The sequence below is a fragment of the Schistocerca piceifrons genome, chromosome 3 (genome assembly GCF_021461385.2).
Source record: "Schistocerca piceifrons isolate TAMUIC-IGC-003096 chromosome 3, iqSchPice1.1, whole genome shotgun sequence".
In the NCBI taxonomy this organism is placed as follows: Eukaryota; Metazoa; Arthropoda; class Insecta; order Orthoptera; family Acrididae; genus Schistocerca; species Schistocerca piceifrons.
In genome coordinates, this window is record NC_060140.1 from 295,587,788 (window position 1) to 295,612,431 (window position 24,644).

Sequence of the window (24,644 nt, forward strand, 5' to 3'; positions counted from 1 at the left end):
GCTCTTGAGAAGAAACAGCAAGCCAATCAGTTTAATCTCACACGTAGCAAAGATTATTGCAAGAATAATCAACAGATGGCTGGAACACAAACTTGAAGTAGTAACAGGAGAGAACCAGTTTGGATTTAGGTAGGGAAAAGGAACCAGAGATGCCACTGGCATGGTGAGGATATTGTCGGAGAGAGTTTTGGCTGTTAACGAAGAAGTTTGTATTTGTTTTATTGACTGGTAGAAGGCCTTTGACAGAGTCAACTCGATAAAACTGATGAACATCCTTAAGGAGATAGGAATAAACTGGAGAGACCAGAGACTAATTCTCAACTTGTACCTGGGAAAGGAGTAAAGGTGTGGCTGAACTATGGAGAAACAAGCAGTGTGGAAATAGGAAGAGGCGTCAGACAAGGATGTTGTCTATCGTCGAGTCTCTTCAACCTGTATGAGCAATGCTGGCGAGAGCAGTTTTGAAAGGATATGGAAACTTCAGGTTAGGAGGACGCCTCATTAATACCATCAAGTGTGCAGATGACCTGGTAGTGCTTGCTACAAATCAAAGACAGCTGCAAAATATGATTAACTAGTTGGTAAAAACTGGAAGGAAGTACAGCTTGGAAATCAACATCGAAAAATAAAAAGTGATGCCGATATCATAATGGGAGAATCTTTTGTGGATAACCATCGACAAAGAAAACTAGAAGATGTGAAACAGTTCAAGAACTTGGGAAATTTGGTGACAAAGGATGCCCAATGCCACAGTAAAATTCAAGCAAGAATTGCTATGGCCAAAACTGCATTCAATAAAAAGAAAAATCTGCTGACCAGCAAGTTAAGCTTGGAATTATGGAAGAAACTGGTGAAGTGCTACATCTGAAACATTGCACTGTACAGAGCAGAGATGTGGACCATGAGAAAGAAGGAAAAAAAAAATACTTTGAAAGTTCTGAAATGTGGTGCTGGAGGAGAATGGAGAAGATCAAGTGGACTGATCGGGTGATGAATAACAATGTGCTGAGAAGAGTAGGACAGAAGAGAGACATTCTGAATAGAATTCTTCAGAGGAAGGCCAACTGGATCGGACACATACTTAGACACGGATGGCCCATACACAAAGTCACTGAAGGGAAAATTAAAGGAATGGTAGGATGAGGAAGAAGAGGAATTCAACTTTTGGATGACATAAAAGATGGGTACAGATACAGCAGACTGAAGGAAGAAGCTGAAGACAGGGAACATTAGCATTAGAAATTCTCCATACGAAGACACAGACCTGCCACTAGGCAGAATACTATATAATAATAACATGTTTGTTCCTACTACATGAATGTATCCAAAGGAAAAATGCTTAGCTGAAAAACAGTTGACCATGCGTTGGACAGATGTGTACGTAGTAGAAATGTTGATTTTGGGAGGAACTCTCAATGGTTTACAGTCGCTATAAAGTCACTTCTAAAGAAACAGCAACTACTGCATAATACGTATAAAACAAAGTATAGGGCTACAGACAAACAGCTACTGAAAGGAATTCATTTGACAGCCAAAGGGGCAATGTGTGAAACCTTCAGTGACAATCATAGAAGAATCTCACTGAAAAATTTCTCACAAATCCTCACAGAAATTCTATTAGAGACACCAAAGTTAGTATCCAGACACTTGGGGATGAGACAGGAACTGAAATTGAGTGTAGCAAAGCAAAAGCAGAGCTGCTGAACTCCATATTCAAACAGTCCTTCACAAAGGAAGATACAAAAGTACTACCCCAGTTAATTCATTTGATTCAGTATCACAGTTACATTTATTATCAAAATAACGATTGTATGGGGTGTCAAGCGAAACTGACGATTTCTTGGTAGGAACGACACAGCATGTTACCTTGGATGGAGAGTCATTGACAGATGTAGAATTAACTAAGGTAACCCTAGAGACGTGTCGGGGTGCATTTAGTTCATATTCTGTACTGATGATCTTGCAGACAACATTAACAATATACAAATAAAAAAACGTAGTATCCTACAACTACAATATCAATACACCAGTGGAGTAGTCTGTAGGGGTATGAGATGGGAAGATCATATAGGACCAGCAATAGGTACATCAGGTACAAAATACTTCTGTGACCCATCCTAGAATATGCTCAAACATATATGAACAGGACTAACAAAGGGTATCAGATGTAAACAAAAAAGGGCAGCACAAATGTCACAGGTTTGTTTGACCCAGGGTGGAATATCACACAGATACTGACAAAATTGAACCAGATGCCGAAAGATAGACATAAACTACACAATGAAAGCCTACTTAAAAATTTTCAAGAACCAGCTTCAAGCGAGACATCTTTCATAAAGACAATGGTCTTTTGTGTTACTACAAGCCAGCTTCAGTGTCAGTTCTCTCTTTTTTTAGTTGACAATACCTTTACTCATAGAACACATCTCGTGGACAATTGCCAGTGTACCTTCTAGACTTCAATAATACTGAATATGTCTGGCATTTGCCTAAAAAAAAAAAAAGTAGCAGATAGACTAGCACCTTCCACATACATTCCAGAACCAAATAAGGCTCTTTCTTGAGCTTCATCACTCTTTGATTTGCTTCATCACTCTTGGATTTCCAAATTCATTATTTTCACTTGATTTATATAGCTATTATAAATTAATAAGCTGCTATTATCCCATAATCATTCTCATAAAGCTATCAGGATTCCAAATACACACTTCCTGTTCAAAGTATTGAATGGTTCCTCTAGGTTATACATCAACATCTACATACATATTCTACAAGCCACCATATGGCACATAGCAGAGGATACACTGTACCACTACTAGTCATTTTCTTTCCTGTTCCACTCATAAACAGAGAGAGGGAAAAATGACTGTCTATACACCTCCACATGAGCCCTAATCTGTCTGATGTTATCTTCACAGTCCTTACACGAAATTTACATTGATGGCATCAGAATTTTTCTGCTGTCAGCCTTTAAATTTTCTCAATAATGCTCCTCGAAAAAGATTGTCGCCTTCCATCCACATGGTTAAGCTTCACACTGGCCCTCCGCCTCAAGGGATGCGAATACATTACCACCTGGCACACATCCTCCTGCGAGGGAAATATTGGGTACACTGAGAGGTGCCTCAGCAGAAGAGCACATGGGCGAAATAAATGACACTTGAAGTGCCTCATGCAATATGCCAGATACTCTGCCACTGCTACACCCTAGACAGCAGCCTGAAGATGACTGACTGTAGCCAAAAGCACACTCAGTTGTCCACGAACTGTGGCCAGCTCCTCCTGTGTCTGCTCACAGCATGCACCACATCCTACCCATCCCAGTATTACTAACTTAAGAATCAACTATAAATGCACACACACAAAAACCTAGATATACAACTTGCTAACCTCCTGACAAGTCACCAATGGAGGGTGATGCCTTATGGGCTGTGAAGCTGGCTGTTCATCATAAATGAAAACTGTGCTACAGACTGCCTGACAATGCTTTACAGTTACAAAAGTACAACAATTAAACCTCTTAAGTACAGAAAAATCACAAACAAAATTTATGATATATACTACTACAAAAACACAGAGGAAACTAAACATGCAGTTTGCTCTTTCCAGGTGTGTACCAGACGGCAGTAAGAGCCTGAAGTTATGAAAGTCCGTAAGTTCGTAACAGTGTTATAAGTGTCATAATTTTCCCGTCAAATTTCCTTATTACTAAGATAAAACAGATTTAATACTGTTCCCACTTTTTCTGATGTTGAAGTTAATGTCAGTCAAAAAATCTACAACATGTCTCCATTACTCTTATGCTAGCTAACAACTTACAATGTCTGTATGGTCAAAACCACATCGACTCCTCGTCCTGAAACTGCTTAATAGTATTACTTATCAAAATGCTTTTCAATAATGCAAAATAATTTACTTAATTTCTGATATTGCACAAATCTGTCAAACTCAAGATTACGTAACTGAATCATTTATTTTTGGTAGCACAGTCACTTCTTTCTCTACTTGCAATAAGGACTACATGTAGTAATTATAATATTTTCAAGATAAGCATGGTACCAACAACATTTCTCTGTGATAAGAAGTAAAATTGGATGGATGCCACATGCACACTACAATGGAGATATTTCAATGAGAATAAGGCCATCAGTCATCATACAGTTTAAGCCCCATGCACTTACTGGCGCAGACAGTGAGCTCACCGTGCACAAGGGATCTAATGGGACACATGGAGGATTTCACATTCAATTCTACAACAGTACTACAACTGAAAACAAAGAAAAATCAGAAGTACTGCTCCTAATAACATTGCAAATATCTCTAGAACAAAGAACTGATTGAAATAAATGTTCAATAATCATGTATTATGAAACCTCCCGGCAGATTAAAACTGTGTGTCAGACCGAGACTCTGACTCAGGACCTTTGCCTTTTGTTGGCAAGTGCTCTGCTGTCTGAGCTACCCAAGCACGACTCATGCCCAGTCCTCACAGCTTTACTTCTGCCAGTACCTCGTCTCCTACCTTCTTAACTTCACAGAAGCTCTGCTGCGAACCTTGCAGAACTAGCACTGCTGGAAGAAAGGATATTGCGGAGACAAGGCTCAGCCACAGCTTGGAGGATGTTTCCAGAATGAGATTTTCGCTCTGCAGCAGACTGTGCGCTGATATGAATTATTAATCTGCCAAGAAGTTTCATATCAGCACACACTCCACTGCAGAGTAAAAATCTCATTCTGGAATAATGTATTATGTTACAGCTACATGATGATGAACTCAAGAATATACATAACCCACATGCAAAACTTCAACTTCACAGAAGGCATGCAGGAAACCTAAAACAATGGCGTTCTCCTTTCTGTGAGTAAAAGAAAGTTTCAGTGCACACACAACTTAACAATATCGAGATACCAGCGCTTACGTTTTGTAGCACAGAAGGCTCCAAACATGAGATATCAAGCCCTGAACAAGGACAAAAAGTAGTAGTTATTATTTTTTATTATTATCACTCCTATTTTGTATTGGTATTACAAAAAATAAATTACTATATTTCCTACCTCTGAAATTGAAGAGCCCTTTCGCATTGGTTTGAACTTATTTGTTTCCAGTTTGTACAGCATATTCTCAGTTACGAGCAAAGCTCTGTCAGCGCATTTGCTAAACCTGTTTGTCTTGCGAATGAATGATGAGAATAGGACCTGAAAGAACAAAAGACTGTATCAGGGAAGAGAAACAGGAAACATTTACATTTTTGTTGTATATTAGCAATCACTAAAAGTATGTATTTTTAGTAAAACAAAACCAAACAAAAAGTTATAAAATGAGTAAGGCACCACATTTCATTATCTTTTCCTACTTATCAAACTACACAAAAACACTGAGCAACATTTCTGACATGAAACAGATTGTACATTGGAAGTATCAAATAGCTGTCATGTTCTGAGGTATTTTAGTTTATCATTGTGATGAAGTTTATCCACATTTAGCACTAAATTATAGTACACATATATTAAAAGTGCAGTCAATCAATGAAAAAGATGAAATTTTTTAAACATTTCCTAAAAGTCTGTGTCTTCGGATCATCACTGCTAGGCAGTTGTAACAGAACACACTGTTTTATTGATAATATTATCTATATGAAAAATCTAAACAACATCAAAGCCAATATGTATTGTCCCAGACGCACATACTTAAAAAGTGGCTAAAATTAAGATTCAAATATGTGAGTCAACAATGATGAAGAGCCCAGCTTGTAAGCTAGCACAACAGTGGCTCACACAGTAGATACAAAAAAATATTTATTGGATTCAGTGATAAAAAAGTGAAATGAAGTTTATCCATATTTTGGACTAAATTATAGTAAATATATATTAAAAGTGGCACTGCAGTCAATCAATGGTAGATGGCTTTATATAGAGAATATCTTGCTACATGATTAATAAAAACTTTGCACACATGGACATAAAATTTAGTCTATAATGAGGTTTTGTATCATTGTTAGCTCTCTGAATATCAGTTACACCCAGTTTTGATAATTATGCACTGTTTTTAATTATGACCACCATATTGTATTGATTATTTTTCTAGAAAACAAGGATATAATGTTTTGAACAATTTATCATATACCTTTTCTCCTGTTGTGAAAAGTGATTTCAGGAGATCGTGAGCTTACATTGCAGTATAGCCTTTTTCCCCTATTCTTGTATGCCCACCTCCACACATCAAATGACCTTCTCACTCATATCAGCAGAAAGATGCATCCAGAACTCAACTTGCAACTCCACAGTCAGCTGTTATATGATAATATTAAATGTAGATGATGTGCTACATTAGCATGGCTCCAGTGAGGTCCTTTAGCTAAGATCTATATCCAAAACATTTGGGAGAGATAATCAAATAATGTAGCGTGTAAAAGTGGAAGTAAATTTCAGCTCAACTTTATTGATGTTCTACTGGTTTCAGCTTTATGATCATTGTATGAATGTATCTATCTAAAACTGCAAGACAGCTCCTAATGCTGGCAGATGCTATTATATTATTGCCCAACTATTCAAGCTTGAAAGAGAAAAAAACAATCATAATATTAGTAACGTCTGAATGGGACACACTAGCAGAAATCTCTGCCCAATGACATCAGGATATCAATGACAAAAATATCATTAAATACACACAGACTATGCCGAAAGTCCTCATCAGAGGCACTGTTAAATTACAATGACTTATTTGTTACTTTTAGTAATATTTTGTTTCTACCAACATATTTAGTAAACATAGTTTCTCTCTTGACCCTAAGTAACAACAAACAACTAGCTGTGATAACGCAATTCATTCTTTTGACTTGAGTGATACTGAGATCGTGGATTTATCTTATTTGGAGATGTGAGTACACACAAGTGCTAAGGATGAACTAAGTAGCAAAAATTTTGAACACTTTTGGCATGCCACAAATGGTAAGTACTGTTATAACAGTAACCAAAGACCAACATCAGTATTAGACAATGTTTGAAAGAAAAATTCAATTAAGAAATTACAATATGAGACAGAACTGCAGACCTGTATTGCTTCTGACCTTGCTGAGGTGGAGTGGCTTGCGTGCCTCTGTGATACTGTATTGTAGGTGCAACCACAATGGAGCAGAGGAGTCAGACTAACCCATGGTTCCTGAAGAAGGGCAGCAGCCTTTTAAGTAATTGCATGGGCAAGAGTCTGGGTAATTGACTGGTCTTGTAATGTTAGTCAACATGGCCTTGCTGTATGGGTAGTGCAAATGGCAGGAAAAAAGAGGAAAGCACAGCCATTATTTTAGTGCATGGTTAAATGATGATGGCATCCTCTTAGATACAATATTCTGGAAGTTAAAGTAGTCCTCTGGACAATTAAAAACTGATTTCATTGTTACTTTTTACATGGTTTTTTACCTTTGGACAATTAAAATCAATTTTTCCCATCCAATATGGTATGACCTAGCCAAGGTGAATGGGCTTATGTACATAACAGTGCCACAACTGTTGAATACCGAACTTGTGCAGTCATGCACACTGCACAGTACAGTTGGTTTAATGTGAAATTCACACCATAGCCTTCATATTGTGATTCCTCTGTCCTTTGTAGCTGAACACATTTATGTTATGATGCTTGCAACACCATCTAGCGGAAAAATTTTTGTTAAATTTTTTGTTTTCAAAATGTTTCTCCCTTGGTCGAAAATGTTCTATTCACATTTGAAGTTGTTCTGAGCAAGGTTCTTTTTTTTACAGTGTTTTGAAACTGGAACTTCACTTATAATCACACTGTAAAAGGGAAGAGGAAGTAGGAATCAAAGTGCAAACAAGGACCCTGGAGTAGACAACATTCCCTCAGAATTATTGAGATCCTTGGGTGAACCAGCTACAACAAAACTACTACACATGGTGTGAGGTGAAATACCCTCAGACTTCAAGAAGAAGGCCATAATTCATTTCCAAAGAAGGCATTTGCTGACAGGTGTTAATATTAGAAAACCATCAATTCAGCACGTCATAACTGCAAAATACTGACTTGAATTATTTACAGAAGAGTGGAAAAATTGGTAGAAGCTGACCTCAGATAAGATAAGTAGGGTTCCATAGAATGCAGGAACAAGCAGGTAAGTTCTGTCCCCATGACATACCTTGGAAGATAGGCTGAAAGAAACAAACCTGTATTTATAGCAGTTGTAGATTTGGAGAAAACTTTTGACAGTTTAACTTTCTTAATATAGCACAGTAACAATTCTGAGGCAGCAGTAATACAACATTGGCCATGTAATGGAATATATCAGCACACACCATCAGCAAGTCGACAACTGATTCATTTGTCATAGCTGTCAAATGCATTCACGTACTGGCCGCCAAGAGCACTGTAATTATTCTCCCTCTGGTACAGTGCAATGCTCTGTGACTGTTGATTCCAAATACAGAACTTCAGTGTGTTACTATACAAACTTGGATGATACAGTTTATTTCTGTAGCCACTGTGTCTGCCATCATTCAATTCATGTTCAGATTGCAGCTCGACATGACTATTTAGTGAGACTGTATGTGGTTTTCTGGGGTTTGTTCTAAATAAATGTTTTGATTATAGTACTCCAAAATTGATATTTTGTGTGTGTGCTTGGCCGAGTTTATGAATGTTTATAACATTCTGTTTGCAAGACTATCAAGTAGTCTTGCAACACCTGCAACACAGTTGACAAATATTACACACATATTTTTAGATCTGTCCAATACCTTTGACACTGTTGACCATAAAGTACCACTAAACAAACTACAAGCATTAGACATAAGAGGAACCGCTAAGCTAGAGGTGCATGAAAAATTGGGTGCAAAAGGTAGAGATAGCTATCACCTTATATGACATTAAGTTTTTGTGCAACAGTTATCAGGTTCCTCATGGTGATATATTATGACCAATTCTGTTCTTAAGTTCTATCCATGATTTTCGAGTCAATATAAGACAAAGAGAAGAAAATCTATTTTTGCTGATGACAGCAACAGTGTAGTAACTAATGCCACAATAGAACTCGCTGCTGAGAAAGCAAATGAGACCTACAACAACATTTAAAATTGACTAACATGCATGGCATTAACACTGAACATGAAGAAAACATATAGTACCAACTTCAGCTCAATGAGGGAAAATAACAAAAATAATAATTTTTTAAATAGTGTAGGTTCAGGATGGCAACTAATTTTCGACACACATGGAATGAACACAGATACAATGGCATAGAGAATACCATCAGCATGTTATGTCCCTAAGATCATATCACCATGTATAACTGCCACTGTCTTTTAGTGACATACTTTTCCTGGGTACTCTCAATTCTTACCTATGGATTCTTTTCTGTGGGTCAGACAGACACAATTTTCAAACTACACAAATAGTAATAGTAGTAATTCAGTACACTATAAGGAAATATTTTTAAAAAATGGGTATCATTACTGAGTCAATGAAGTTTATCTACCTACCTATTACCACAACAACAAAAAAATTGTAAATACACTCTCTGATCAAACTGTATGGACACCTATATGTAATGCAGAGCTGACCACTGCACGTCAATAGAGGAAAACCCAGAAGTGTAAAAGAAGGCGGGGAATAAGTGTTATCAGCAGCGAAGCAGTAACAACAGAATGGGTCAGTCAGAAAAATTCAGTGACTTCAAACAGGGATTAGTCATTGCATGGTGCCTGAGTAAAAAACCTGTCAAGGTCATTTCAACCCTTTTAAAGCTGCCCAAGTCAATTGTTGGTGATGTGATTGTGAAGTGGAAATGCAATGGAACAACCACAGCTAAGCCAAGGACAGACACCTCATGTACTGATGGACAGGCATGGTTGAGAACTGCGGAGGTGGTGGTACAAAGTCATTTAAAATCAGCAATACCAGCAGTCTCGCTAGCATAGTGACCATGCATATGGAGTTAAAAATAATGGACAACAATGGTCGAGCAGCTCCTCAAAATTCACACAAGCTGAGTGATGATTGAGGTGGTGCAAAGGCCACACCACTAGGCAGTGGATGACTGATAATGAGTGTTTTAGAAAGATGAATCATGCTATACCACATGATAATCTTATGGAAGGGGTTGGGTTTAACAAATGTCTAGAGGACATTACCTGCCATCATGTGTAGAGTCAACACTGAAGTCCAGAGGAGGTGGTCTTACAGTATGGGGATGTTTTTCATGGTTAGGGTGTGGTCCCCCTTATTGCACTTAAGAAAACATTATATGCAGAAGCAGATGAACAAATTTTACAGCAACATTTACTGTGTACAGTAAGAGAACAGTCTAGAGATGATGATTGTATAAGCATGACAAGGCATCCCGAGATAAAGCATCTTCTGTGAGGCAATGGTTTGTGAACAATAACATCCCTTAAATGAGATGACTTGACCAGAGTCCCAACCTGGACCCAATGGGACACCTCTGGAATGAGTTAGAATGTCAGCTTCACTCCAGGCCACAGTGTTCATCATCACTAACTTCTCTGGTTTCAGTTCCTGAGTGAGAATGGGCTGCAGTTCCTCCACAGATATTCAGCAACTTCATTGAAAGGGTCCTCAGCAGAGTTGAAGCTATCATAATGGTGAAGGGTGGACACAATTCATATTAACATCCACTAAAAGGTTAACGTATCTTTCCGATGAGATAGAGTATGCCACAAATAGTTCTATATACGATCATGGAACAAGAGACAGTTTGGTCTTAGAGTTACCAACAGAAAACAAATGAGAAGATCAAACAGCATTTTCTTTCAGGAATTAAAGTTCTTCTACAACAAGATGAAATACTACTAAAATACATTAAATTAAAAAGGCAGTCAAAATATACCTCTACAATAATGTATACTACATAATTATAGATCAGTTACACAACTAGGAGTAGGTGTTAATAAAAAAAAGTGACAATTACAACATCCCTGTCACATTATGAGGTCCGTTCAAAAAATTCTGGAACTTTGTCCACAAAATTTTTCTATGCTTAGCTTTTATTTATTGGGCATGGTCTCCCTTGGAATACTCTCCTCCACAATTGATACACCACTCACATTGGCATTTCCACTTTTAGAAACAGTCTTCAAATGCCTCTTGCTGGATTGCAAAAAGTGCTATCTGCAAATTTTCTTTTATCTCGTCTCTTGTTGCAAATCTTCATCCTTTCAATGAGATTTTCTGCTTTGGAAATAAAAAAAAAAAAGTACGCAGGGGTCAGGTGGGGAGCACAGAGGATGAGTCACCACAGTGATCTCATTTTTTGTGCAACAGTCACACACCAACAGGGATGAATGTGCAGGTGCATTATCATGATGCAAGAGCCAAGAACTGTCTCATTAAATTTCAGGCTGTTTCCTTCCCACATTTTCTCACAGGCATAGTAACACATTCCAATAGTACCACTGATTAATAGTTTGTCTTTGGGTATGAATTCATGATGAACTAATCCTTCAAAGTCAAAGAAAACTATCAGCATGGCTTTGATATTTGACCTGACCTAATGATTTTCTTTTTTGTCTTGGAGAACTTTTCCCGACCCACTGTGCTGCGTGAACATTGGTCTCATCATCATAACCATAGACCAACATCTCATCACCAGTTATGATCCTCTTAAGGAACATCCATTCTCATTTGGGCAATCCAAAAGCTCCTCACAGATTGCGAGGCACAGATCTTTCTGGTCTCGACTCATGAACCATGGTACAAACCTGGCAGCAACACGATGCACTCCAAGATGCTGTGTCAGGATTTCATGACATTATCCAACTGAAATATTACATTCTTCTGTAATTTCTCAGTCAGTCAGTATTCAATTGGCATGCACAATTTCGCTGACTTTCCTGACATGATCATCATCAGTAGACGCCACAGGGTGTCCTGAACAAGGGTCATCTTTATCTTCTGTCCAGCCATTTTTAAACCACGTGAATAATTCATAACACTGAGTATGGCGTAAGCACTCATCACCATAAGCTTTCTGCATCATTTGGTGTCTCTCTGTAAATATTTTCTTGAGTTTCACACAAAATATAATGCAGATTCATTGCTCCTTTAACTGTGCAATCTCAAAAGTCACAAACTGTGCCATGCAATGTTATACTCAATACAGTACTGAACAATAACAGACATACCAAAATGAAACTTCTGGCAATTGCATAATAAACTCAGGTGTGTGCAAAGATGCCAACTGCATTTTGCTCCAACACACCATTGCTGTGAAATTATTAATACCCCAGAATCTTTCTAACAGACCTCGCACACCTTTACAATGTATATTTTGTTCATCCAATATCTGCAGTGCATAATGCTAAAATTTCACACCTGTCCAATCTTTAGAAGGAGATCTTGACTCAGTTTTTCAGGTATGCAGAGGGGAAAACATGCATGTAACTGAGACTAGTGTGTGTGTGTATTTGGATGACCAACAACAAAGTTCTTGGATTAAAAAGGGAGAAAGACAGGGATGTAGTCTTCTGCCCCTACTGTTCAATCCGTACACAGAACAAGCAATGATGGAAATAAAAGAAATGTTTAGGAGTGGGATTAAAATTCAAGGTGAAAGGATATCAACTATATGACTTGTGGATGACATTGCTGTCCTTAGTGAAACTGTAAAAGAATTACATGATCTGCTGAACGGAATGAACAGTTTAATGAGTACAGAATGTGGATTGAGAGTAAATCTGAAAAAGACAAAAGTAATGAGAAGCAGCAGAAAAAAGAACAGTGGGGAACTTAACACCAGGATTGATGGTCATGAAGTAGATGAAGTTAAGGAAGTCTGCTCCCTAGGAAGCAATATAACCAATGATGGACGGAGCAAGCAGGACATCAAAAGTAGACTAGCACTGGCAAAAAGGGCATTTCTCACCAAGAGATGTCTACTAGTATCAAACACAGGCCTTAATTTGAGGAAGAAATTTCTGAGAATGTATGTCTGGAGCACAGCATTGTATAATAGTGAAACATGGACTGTGGGAAAACTGGAACAGAAGAGAATTGAAGCATTTGAGATGTGGTGCTACAGACAAACACTGAATATTAAGTGGAGTGATAAGGTAAGGATTGAGGAGATTCTGCACAGAATTGGAGAGGAAAGCAATACATAGAAAATGCTGGTAAGGAGAAGGGATGGGTTGATAGGACATCTGTTAAGACATAAGAGATGAACTTCTGTGGTACTAGAGGGAGCTATAGAGGGTAAAAATTGTAGAGGAAGACAGAGATTTGAATACATCCAGCAAATAATTGAGGATGTAGGTTGGAAGTGTTATTTTGAGAGGAAGAGATTGGCACAGGAGAGGAATTCTCTGCATCAGACCAGCCAGAAGACTGATGACTCAAAACTATTCTGCGAAAGCCTTCTCACAAAGTTTATAGAGCCAGATTAACTGAGGAATCTAGGAACATACTACTGTCCCTAACATATTGATCCCATAGAGACTGCAAACACAAGGTTAGACTAATCACAGCTAAGATAGAGGCATTTAAATTATCATTCTTCCCACAACCCATTTATGAATGAAATGGGAAAAAGCCCTAATAACTGGTACAATGGAAGGTACCCCTGACATGCATTTCAAAGGGGTTTTGAGAGCATAGATGTAGATGCACATACTATTTCTAAAGTGTTCTTCAACAAACATTTACAAAAATTTCAAATTGAAAGTTATGTACAAATTTAATGTTCAGCACGGCATGGCACTGTGTAGTGCCACTGCAGCCACCTGCTGTTAAACTTTGCTTTCCTGCTAACCTCACCAAAATGTAAAAATTAACATTTTTCAATTTTGCAGCAATTACTACATAAGATATTTACTCATGTAACTGCTATTTCCATTCTTAAAAAAATTCTATCAAGGGTTGAAGATATAAAACTAGCCTGTTGAAAATGTATGGGTGAGTAGATCATTAGTTACAACATTATTGACTGTAAAACTAGCTTTAGGGTGTTAAAGGGCAAAGAGGCTCAGTGCTCAGTTGACCCCAAGCAGCTAATTATGAACCAGCAACATACTTAAGCAGACTGTTGGTTTTATGGCTAGGGCACACAAAAATTCAACTGTACCAGAGATTGTAAAGTAGCGACAGATAACAAAGGTCAGCTAAACGTTTTGCTATTAGTTTATATCGGCCATGTTGTTGGATTTGAGCAACTGTGAACTTGCTAAATTTGGCTATAAAGATTATAGTGAACCCATTTGTCAAGAGTAGCTAATGTGGCTAGTCCAGCCAAATATAAGTCACTTATGTGCATGGTATGAGGTAATTTGAGGTTACTGTTAATTACAGTATAATCCCCCTTTTATGTTCTTGGAATTAACGTTTTCCCACCATTTACAAAATTTTTGATCATTCCTGTCAAATTTCCTATGCCTACATTGTTAGTTTGCACCCGATTTTGCATCAACATATTTATAATTTCATATATTTAAAAACAAAGATGATGTGACTTACCATACGAAAGTGCTGGCAGGTCGATAGAAACACAAACAGACACATACATAAACACAAAATTCAAGCTTTCACAACAAACTGTTGCCTCATCAGGAAAGAGGGAAGGAGAGGGAAAGACGAAAGGAAGTGGGTTATAAGGGAGAGGGTAAGGAGTCATTCCAACCCCGGGAGCGGAAAGACTTACCTTAGGGGGAAAAAAGGACGGGTATACACTCGCACACACACACATATCCATCCACACATATACAGACACAAGCAGACATATTTAAAGACAAAGAGTTTGTGCAGAGATGTCAGTCGAGGCGGAAGTGCAGAGGCAAAGATGATGTTGAACAACAGGTGAGGTATGAGTGGCGGCAACTTGAAATTAGCGGAGATTGAGGCCTGGTGGGTAACGGGAAGAGAGGATATATTGAAGAGCAAGTTCCCATCTCCGGAGTTCGGATAGGTTGGTGTTGGTGGGAAGTATCCAGATAACCCGGACGGTGTAACACTGTGCCAAGATGTGCTGGCCGTGCACCAAGGCATGTTTAGCCACAGGGTGATCCTCATTACCAACAAACACTGTCTGCCTGTGTCAATTCATGCGAATGGACAGTTTGTTGCTGGTCATTCCCACAAGGAATGCATCACAGTGTAGGCAGGTCAGTTGGTAATCACGTGGGTGCTTTCACATGTGGCTCTGCCTTTGATCGTGTACACCTTCCGGGTTACAGAACTGGAGTAGGTGGTGGTGGGAGGGTGCATGGGACAGGTTTTACACTGGGGGCAGTTACAAGGATAGGAGCCAGAGGGTAGGGAAGGTGGTTTGGGGATTTCATAGGGATGAACTAACAGGTTACGAAGGTTAGGTGGACGGCGGAAATACACTTTTGGTGGAGTGGGGAGGATTTCATGAAGGATGGATCTCATTTCAGGGCAGGATTTGAGGAAGTTGTATCCCTGCTGGAGAGCCACATTCAGAGTCTGGTCCAGTCCTGGAAAGTATCCTGTCACAAGTGGGGCACTTTTGTGGTTCTTCTGTGGGGGATTCTGGGTTTGAGGGCATGAGGAAGCGGCTCTGGTTATTTGCTTCTGTACCAAGTCGGGAGGGTAGTTGGGGGATGCGAAAGCTGTTGTCAGGTTGTTGGTGTAATGGTTCAGGGATTCCAGACTGGAGCAGATTCGTTTGCCACGAAGACCTAGGCTGTAGGGAAGGGACCGTTTGATGTGGAATGGGTGGCAGCTGTCATAATGGAGGTACTGTTGCTTGTTGGTGGGTTTGATGTGGATGGACGTATGAAGCTGGCCATTGGACAGGTGGAGGTCAACGTCAAGGAAAGTGGCATGGGATTTGGAGTAGGACCAGGTGAATCTGATGGAACCAAAGGAGTTGAGGTTGGAGAGGAAATTCTGGAGTTCTTCTTCACTGTGAGTCCAGATCATGAAGATGTCATCAATAAATCTGTACCATACTTTGGGTTGGCAGGCCTGGGTAACCAAGAAGGCTTCCTCTAAGCGACCCATGAATAGGTTGGCGTACGAGGGGGCCATCCTGGTACCCATGACTGTTCCCTTTAGTTGTTGGTATGTCTGGCCTTCAAAAGTCTGACGCTTTCAGACAACAGCACATACAAAGTTTGCCAAGGTAACCCCATTCCCGATGTCCAGGTGGAGCTTCAAGGAATCCTCAGAACCTTAGGCCCCTGCAAAACCTTTCACCTGACTCCATCAACCTCCTGACCCCACCGACACCCCGCACCCCTACCTTCTACCTTCTTCCTAAAATCCACAAACCCAATCATCCCGGCCGCCCCATTGTAGCTGGTTACCAAGCCCCCACAGAACGTACCTCTGCCTACGTATATCAACACCTTCAACCCATTACATGCAGTCTCCCATCCTTCATCAAAGACACCAACCACTTTCTCGAATGCCTGGAATCCTTACCCAATGTGTTACCCCCGGAAACCATCCTTGTAACCATTGATGCCACTTCCTTATACACAAATATTCCGCACGTCCAGGGCCTCGCTGCGATGGAGCATTTCCTTTCACGCCGATCACCTGCCACCCTACCTAAAACCTCTTTCCTCATCACCTTAGCCGGCTTCATCCTGACCCACAACTTCTTCACTTTTGAAGGCCAGACATACCAACAACTAAAGGGAACAGCCATGGGTATCACGATGGCCCCCTCATACGCAAACCTATTCATGGGTCGCTTAGAGGAAGCCTTCTTGGTTACCCAGGCCTGCCAACCCAAAGTACAGTACAGATTTATTGATGACATCTTCATGATCTGGACTCACAGTGAAGAACTCCAGAATTTCCTCTCCAACCTAAACTCCTTTGGTTCCATCAGATTCACCTGGTCCTACTCCAAATCCCATGCCACTTTCCTTGACGTTGACCTCCACCTGTCCAATGGCCAGCTTCACACGTCCATCCACATCAAACCCACCAACAAGCAACAGCACCTCCATTATGACAGCTGCCACCCATTCCACATCAAACGGTCCCTTCCCTACAGCCTAGGTCTTCGTGGCAAACGAATCTGCTCCAGTCTGGAATCCCTGAACCATTACACCAACAACCTGACAACAGCTTTCGCATTCCCCAACTACCCTCCTGACTTGGTACAGAAGCAAATAACCAGAGCCGCTTCCTCATCCCCTCAAACCCCGAATCCCCCACAGAAGAACCACAAAAGTGCCCCACTTGTGACAGGATACTTTCCGGGACTGGACCAGACTCTGAATGTGGCTCTCCAGCAGGGATACAACTTCCTCAAATCCTGCCCTGAAATGAGATCCATCCTTCATGAAATCCTCCCCACTCCACCAAGAGTGTATTTCCGCCGTCCACCTAACCTTCGTAACCTGTTAGTTCATCCCTATGAAATCCCCAAACCACCTTCCCTACCCTCTGGCTCCTATCCTTGTAACTGCCCCCAGTGTAAAACCTGTCCCATGCACCCTCCCACCACCACCTACTCCAGTCCTGTAACCCGGAAGGTGTACACGATCAAAGGCAGAGCCACATGTGAAAGCACCCACGTGATTACCAACTGACCTGCCTACACTGTGATGCATTCTATGTGGGAATGACCAGCAACAAACTGTCCATTCGCATGAATGGACACAGGCAGACAGTGTTTGTTGGTAATGAGGATCACCATGTGGCTAAACATGCCTTGGTGCACGGCCAGCACATCTTGGCACAGTGTTACACCGTCCGGGTTATCTGGATACTTCCCACCAACACCAACCTATCCGAACTCCGGAGATGGGAACTTGCTCTTCAATATATCCTCTCTTCCCGTTACCCACCAGGCCTCAATCTCCGCTAATTTCAAGTTGCCGCCACTCATACCTCACCTGTCATTCAACATCATCTTTGCCTCTGCACTTCCGCCTCGACTGACATCTCTGCCCAAACTCTTTGTCTTTAAATATGTCTGCTTGTGTCTGTATATGTGTGGATGGATATGTGTGTGTGTGCGAGTGTATACCCGTCCTTTTTTCCCCCTAAGGTAAGTCTTTCCGCTCCCGGGATTGGAATGACTCCTTACCCTCTCCCGTAAAACCCACTTTTTTTCGTCTTTCCCTCTCCTTCCCTCTTTCCTGATGAGGCAACAGTTTGTTGCGAAAGCTTGAATTTTGTGTGTATGTATGTGTCTGTTTGTGTTTCTATCGACCTGCCAGCACTTTCGTATGGTAAGTCACAACATCTTTGTTTTTAAATATATTTTTCCCGCGTGGAATGTTTCCCTCTATTATATTTATAATTTAAGCATTACGAAAAAATATTCGTCGAGAAACAAAATGATGCTGGCATGTTGGCCGTCCAGCAGTGTTTAAAAATATTACACCGCTAAGTTTCTTGATACCATGGCACTCTACTCAGAGGACTTGAACCAGTTAACGTGTAAAAGTTGGAACAATTCATGCCATAGCACCCCCCCCCCCCTCCTCCCCCCTGCTGCCAAGCACTACTTGGCGTAATGGCTGATGAAAGTAACTAGGTTCATTCGAATAAAGATATCATGAATATTCACAATCATTTCCAAATTCTCTATCACGCAAATGCAATTTCATGATTGTTGTGATCATCGTGACATTTTTGTCGAACCATATTTAGTGTGTTTCGGCGTGTGGCATCTTGTAGCGCTAGTTGACGCCGCTATTCACTTTGCATTGCTCAAATGTTTTTAGTTTAAACAAATGCCAGTTATGATTTTTTTCGTGTTGAACAAAAAGTGTTTTGAGAATTTATTCTCGTTGTCAAGTGAAGTATTTTCGTATTGTTTTTTGTGATGTTACACAAACAGTATGAGTGATAGTTTGCATGTGTGTCATTTTCTACATAACTGAGGAGGCACAGTACCTGATAACATCAAAAACACAACTACAGCGCATGAGAGGCAGAATAACACATATTCAAACACCACACAAAATACTTATGTACATATTTACACTTGACAATGAGAAAAAATTCTCGAAACGCGTCATTAAGCATGAAAAAATACATAACTGCTGCAGCATTTCATTATAATGAATTACAGCTGCAGGCTTCCCAAAAACATCGATTATGACCTTTGAAATTAAAAATTTTCGAAACACGTTAAGTAAGAAAAAATATGTAACTAGTGCAGTATTTCATTATTTAAATAATGAATGACATTGCAGGCTTTCCAAAAACATCAATTATGATATTTGAAATTAAGTCAAATGTTTCTACTTCCCAAGCAGTTATCAATTCCAGTTACATCAACGGTTTTTATTAGATAATAAACTTTTATTAGGTAATAAGAAAGTCCATGACAAGTCTTTTGATGCCTGTTACGTACATATATCATACATAAAATGTGAAAATGCATGAGGGAATCCTATATGTAACTTTTACAGTTTAAAATGTTATTTCGCACATTTTACACCATTTTTTTGAAGTCAATTGAAAAGTGTAAAAGCGGGGTTTCACTGTATTACAACTTTTGTTATCTTCAAAGGCAACTACAAATTAAAACTCGATTAACAATTTAAAGAGCTACACCAATCAGTTTAAGTAGAAGGAAGAAGTTAGCGTTTCACATTTTGTCAATAACTGGAGTATTTTAGACAGAGTACATGCTAGGAGTGGCCCAGGATGGGGGAGGAAATTGGCCATATCTTTTTTGTTTAAAGGGAATACATATTGGAAGAATATCATACTTTTATCATTAAACAATGAAATCAAATTATCATTTAACTGCAGTCATTAACAGGTTGTTTCCTAGCAGATGACATTAGTGAGACAGCAAGGAGTTCTATTTAGGAAACTGGAGCAGGAATATGCATTGTGGATGTTGTCATAATAAAATGTGCGCCCCTTACAACTACCATCGTTATACTATCCCCAAAACAAACACAGCTAATGTAAGCATTAATGACTGCATGAAAGAAAAGATCAGTACATACCAGTGGTTTTCAAACTGTGGGCCGTAGCTCCTATGGGCATCACAACCTTACAGTAGGGGCGTCGCTGTGGTTTCATAAGAATGATTTGATGCAGTATGCTCTCTGATTAAAGGAACAACATGTGCACTAGTAGTGATATCTAGCAAGCCAGCATGTAAGTGCGTTTCTGTGTCAGCATGATAGATGGCAGTTGAATTGTACTACCTGACTCATTTATGTTTATTCAGTAACAATCAGTTGGAAGGTTAGTTTATCATTTATAATTGTTGTTTGTCTTTTTTAATATGTCTTTCTTTGTTAGCAAGGATAAATGTTTAAATTTAAGTACAAAACATAATACTTCAGATTATCATGCAGCTCTAAAGACTTTGAATAGATGAAAATGCAGAAAGTATGATGACAGTTACTTGAATTTCAATTTTATGTGTACTAATGTCATGTGTCCTAGCTACTGAAAGCAAGCTTCGTAGTAAAATGAAACAACATCTGGAGTCAAATCACAGTATTTTGGTAAACAAACCAGAATAATACTTTTCCCATGGGTTAAAAAATACAGGAAAAACTATCTTCCATTTAGCCTGCTTCGTTCCTACAAATGCTCATCTTTCATCTTACAAGTTACCTGCCATGTAGCAAAGAGCAAGAAACCTCACAAACCACTAACGTGGAAGAAAAAGTTGGATGATGAAGATATTCATTTCCACTCTTCTCCACAAGTGTTAGAAGATAATGACTTTCGGCTTATTAAAGAACTGAAGTTTTTGTTTGTCAATCATTTGACTGAATTCAGTGATTACATTTTGAAGTACTTTCAAGAAGAAGTTGATCAGCACAACTGGATCACAGATCCTTTCCGTTCAGAGCCTCCATGACCATTTACCAGTGAAGAACAAGAGAAATTCATTAGTATTTCTCCAGACTCCACATATAAATCAAGGTTCATGTCCTCATCGCTGCTGGAGTTTTGGAATGTGGTGAAACAGAGTATCCGCAAGTAGATAACAACACCCTACAAGTTTTGACACCTTTTGCAATGTCCTACTAAAGTAGATTTTTCAGCTTTGGCATTGATCAACACTAAGTATATATCATGAATGGGGCAAAGAGATGTGAGTTGCCATTTCCAGTCTTGTGCCAAGATCTGAAGAATTTATGATGAAGAAGCAAGCGTATTCTCGCCCTAGATTTCATTGCAAGAATAAGATATAACAACATTAATAGTTGATTAAAATGTGATATGTCAACAATTAATAAAGAAACAACTACTCTTATTCAGTTTTCTAAAAAACTTCAGTTTACATACCAGTGTTGGATGTCGTGTGCTAATTGAGCCATCAGTGTTTATGTCTCAGGTCAAGGGAGTGGTGGACCCAAAAAGTTTGGAAACCACTGGTATATAAAATTTTAAATGCTTACTAACTTTAAAGAATCTTTACTCACCTTCTGGAATCTGTCTGACGAACGAAGGCTATTAACACTTGTCATGAAAAGATTGGCATTCTGGTTTTCACTACTCTGGGCAAGATAATTGCCTTCCCACTTGCGTGTTTGCCCCCAGTGTGCACGCTTCCCTCGCAGTGCTGATGCAGCTATAATCTAAAAGCATTATATATGCACTATGAGAAATGTACCCATGTCATTAAGTAGCAACACAATAAATTTTTGCTGGTAGTCTGTAGTAATTATATACCTTGAACTTCAGCTGTGGCCATTCATCTCTTGGAATTGGCCTTAGGATCATCCATGCTCTCCAACGACTGTAAATATTTTTCAGAAGGGGCACTAGAGGGCGTACAGCCACTGGTGGTGATGGCCATATAATAGTTTTTCCATAATCCCGCAGTGATTTCACATGCCTGTAACAAAACATTATTCCATACAAGTGTACGAAACGATAATTGAAAAACCCAAGACAACAACAAAATGGTGTCTTCATTAATGTTTTATATAAAATTAATAACAGAAAAAATATTATGAAAAGGAAAGTTGCCACTCATTATATAGCAGAGATGCTGAATCCCAAACAGGCACAACAAAAAGACTCTCAAATAAATAAATCTTTCACATGACTTGTGTCTAACATTATAACTCCTTATAGAGAAGTGGGAGATGGCAGGTAACATTACAAACTATATTTTATCACATATGCTCTTGACGATTTGAAATAACTGATAAAGTATTAACAGCTTCCTCTCATTTTAATATTAGATAATGTATGCTGCATTCACTCTTAATCCAGGACAATATGATAAATACAATGAGCTACATCAACTAAGTACCATGATAACTTAATAGATGAAGACACACTGAACATATGCTATTATGGTTTGCACAGCTATTTCTTCGGCAATGCATTCATCTGGCTGTGTACAGATTATACAGTATGGTGGCGTTTTGTCACTTAACACAACAAGAACACATCAATAGTGTGTTTCCACTTATCAGTCATCAGCTGATAAATCTCATCACATAATCACATTGTCTGGGACCAAAATATGCTTCTTTTTCAGCTTATCCAAATATCTGAAGGAACTAAATTAACAGTAGCAGGTATAATGTTACTACATATGCACTCAAGCTACAAGAAACATACTCAAATAAAGAGAAAATTTTTTGGCTTGTCAATAAAAGACTGTTTAAGGTACAGAAAAAAATCATTTATTTTTTGACAGTGTCTCATTTTACGTCTATGTAGAATGTCCTACATTTTTCAGTACACAGATTTTATCATTATGAGAGGTTCTGGAATATCTGTAAAATATCAACAGCCAGCCAAAAACTTCTTTAGATATGGAAATAGGACAATGTCAGAGGGAGGCCACATTCAGTGAATACACTGATCATCTGTCTGCCTGACTTTATTGGAAAAGAGTGAACACAAATGCTTTTGCATCTTAGAGAAGACCATGATTGCTGTCTTCTCTCTAATACACTATCCAATCTGGACTTTTCATTGTTTGGCACTATCTCTTTTGTAAATCACTGTCCTCTTCAATTACCTCCAGAATAACACAATACACAGTCTTCCCATGTTCTTTTTGTTTCAATATAAGACTTTTTGAATCATCTTTTCACAAATTCAAATCATAATTTAACTTTTCCTGCAAGGAGTGAAAGTTCAATTTAGTTGATAATATGTATTTTAATCCTTGATTACTGATTCAGGAAATGTTAATTTTTTTTTCATTCCACATTATAATATATGATAAATTTCTGCAATTTGTGATCAAAGAAAATAAACTTTTCAATATTCATTTGCCACTAATGCTTATGAAAGACACTCATTGGTCAACATAGGGGACATAAAGGAGAGCTTTGGTCTTTCTCCGCTGTTTCTATATTGTTATTTTACTTCTTATTATTAGTAAGTGGTTATTTTACTTCTTATTATTAGTAAGTGGTTGGTCTTCCTAATTGTTATTTATCCTTAATATTTTCATGGTCTTCTAAAAATGGTTGTAAAACTTGACCTTGTAATGAAAGGTAAAACCAATAAACATACACCAGCCCCCACTTTTTTTTTAAGTTTGGCATATACTTCACCACATGATGTTGGTCTACTTTCTCTTGTTTATTTCCATAACAAACAAACTATATGAGCACACTCCTTACGAATGCACCCCAATAACATAGTGACAGTAAGGAGGCATAGCTCACCCTGGCCATGAGACAGTTTTTATGAAAGAGGGAAACATGCTGGGAGGATGCCAACATTATCAAACACACACACACACACACACACACACACACACACACACACAAATACTTTTGCAGCAGTAGTTGTTTCATAAAGGTGTACTTTGTGTTAGTGTACTGAAAGATAGGTTTATAATAAACTAATTCAATATTGGCATGAGTTGTGGGTCACTATTTCAAATCCAACCACTACATAGTTATTCATTACTTAGTATTTATCATTTCTAGAAGATTCTTGAAATATCGTATGTCTGTAATGTGTGTACATTCTGGAATATTTTATGTTTTTTTAAGTACCATCACTTTGGAATATTCAATGTTTGTATAAATAGCCGCACTCTCCATCCAGGAGTTCAGTTCTGTTCTGTTCTGTTCTGACTGTATGTTGGTTTGTAATAAATCTGCTTTTAGTGCTAAGTGTTGATTTCATTGATGACCCTGCTTTCAAATTTAAACTTCAGTGTTGTTACATCGTGACATCATCTGGTGAAGATATCAGGTATTTCAAATTACCTACATCATTGTGTCACTTATTATGCAATGAAAATGCCATCCCCTACAGGGACAGGGACAGGAAATGGAATACAAGCATTACTTTTTTCCCGTGGTCCATATACTCAGGAGACTGACAGCTTCAAAAAGCCAGCAGTAAGTCAGCTGCACATCAGGCATCCATCAGTGATCTCCAGAGATGCTGGTCAGAACCCAATAAAATGACTGAAAGGACTTGATCAGTTTCTAAATACAACAGAGCATATGATATAATGTGTTTGGCGAATGCGTACTTTTTACTTGGATGGCAAAGCCAAGCAAAGGTTTGAGAAAACAGAAAAGAAGCTCAAAAACTGGGATAAATTCCAGGCCAAATTGAAGAGAATGTTTGGCAACAAAAGCAGCAAGTCCGCTTGATGGAAGAAAAATTACAGAATAGAGTCCAATGTAATTGGGAAACACAGTCCTACTCAAGGGATGTTTGGGCTCTATGCCACATTTTGAATCCAAATATGACATAAGCTGACAAAATCTTGCATTCAATG

General features: G+C 38.8%; 1 protein-coding gene across 1 annotated transcript in view; it reads right to left on the reverse strand.

Moving 5' to 3' along the window:
- Positions 1–24,644, reverse strand: part of LOC124788496 (unconventional myosin ID) — a 157,127-nt gene that overhangs the window by 25,026 nt on the left and 107,457 nt on the right. The window contains exons 14-16 of the mRNA XM_047255766.1: positions 21,602–21,767; positions 21,352–21,507; positions 5,056–5,196 (exon numbers count right to left, since the gene is read on the reverse strand). Of these exons, the coding sequence (XP_047111722.1) occupies positions 5,056–5,196; positions 21,352–21,507; positions 21,602–21,767 (463 nt within the window). The remainder of the gene's footprint in view (positions 1–5,055; positions 5,197–21,351; positions 21,508–21,601; positions 21,768–24,644) is intronic.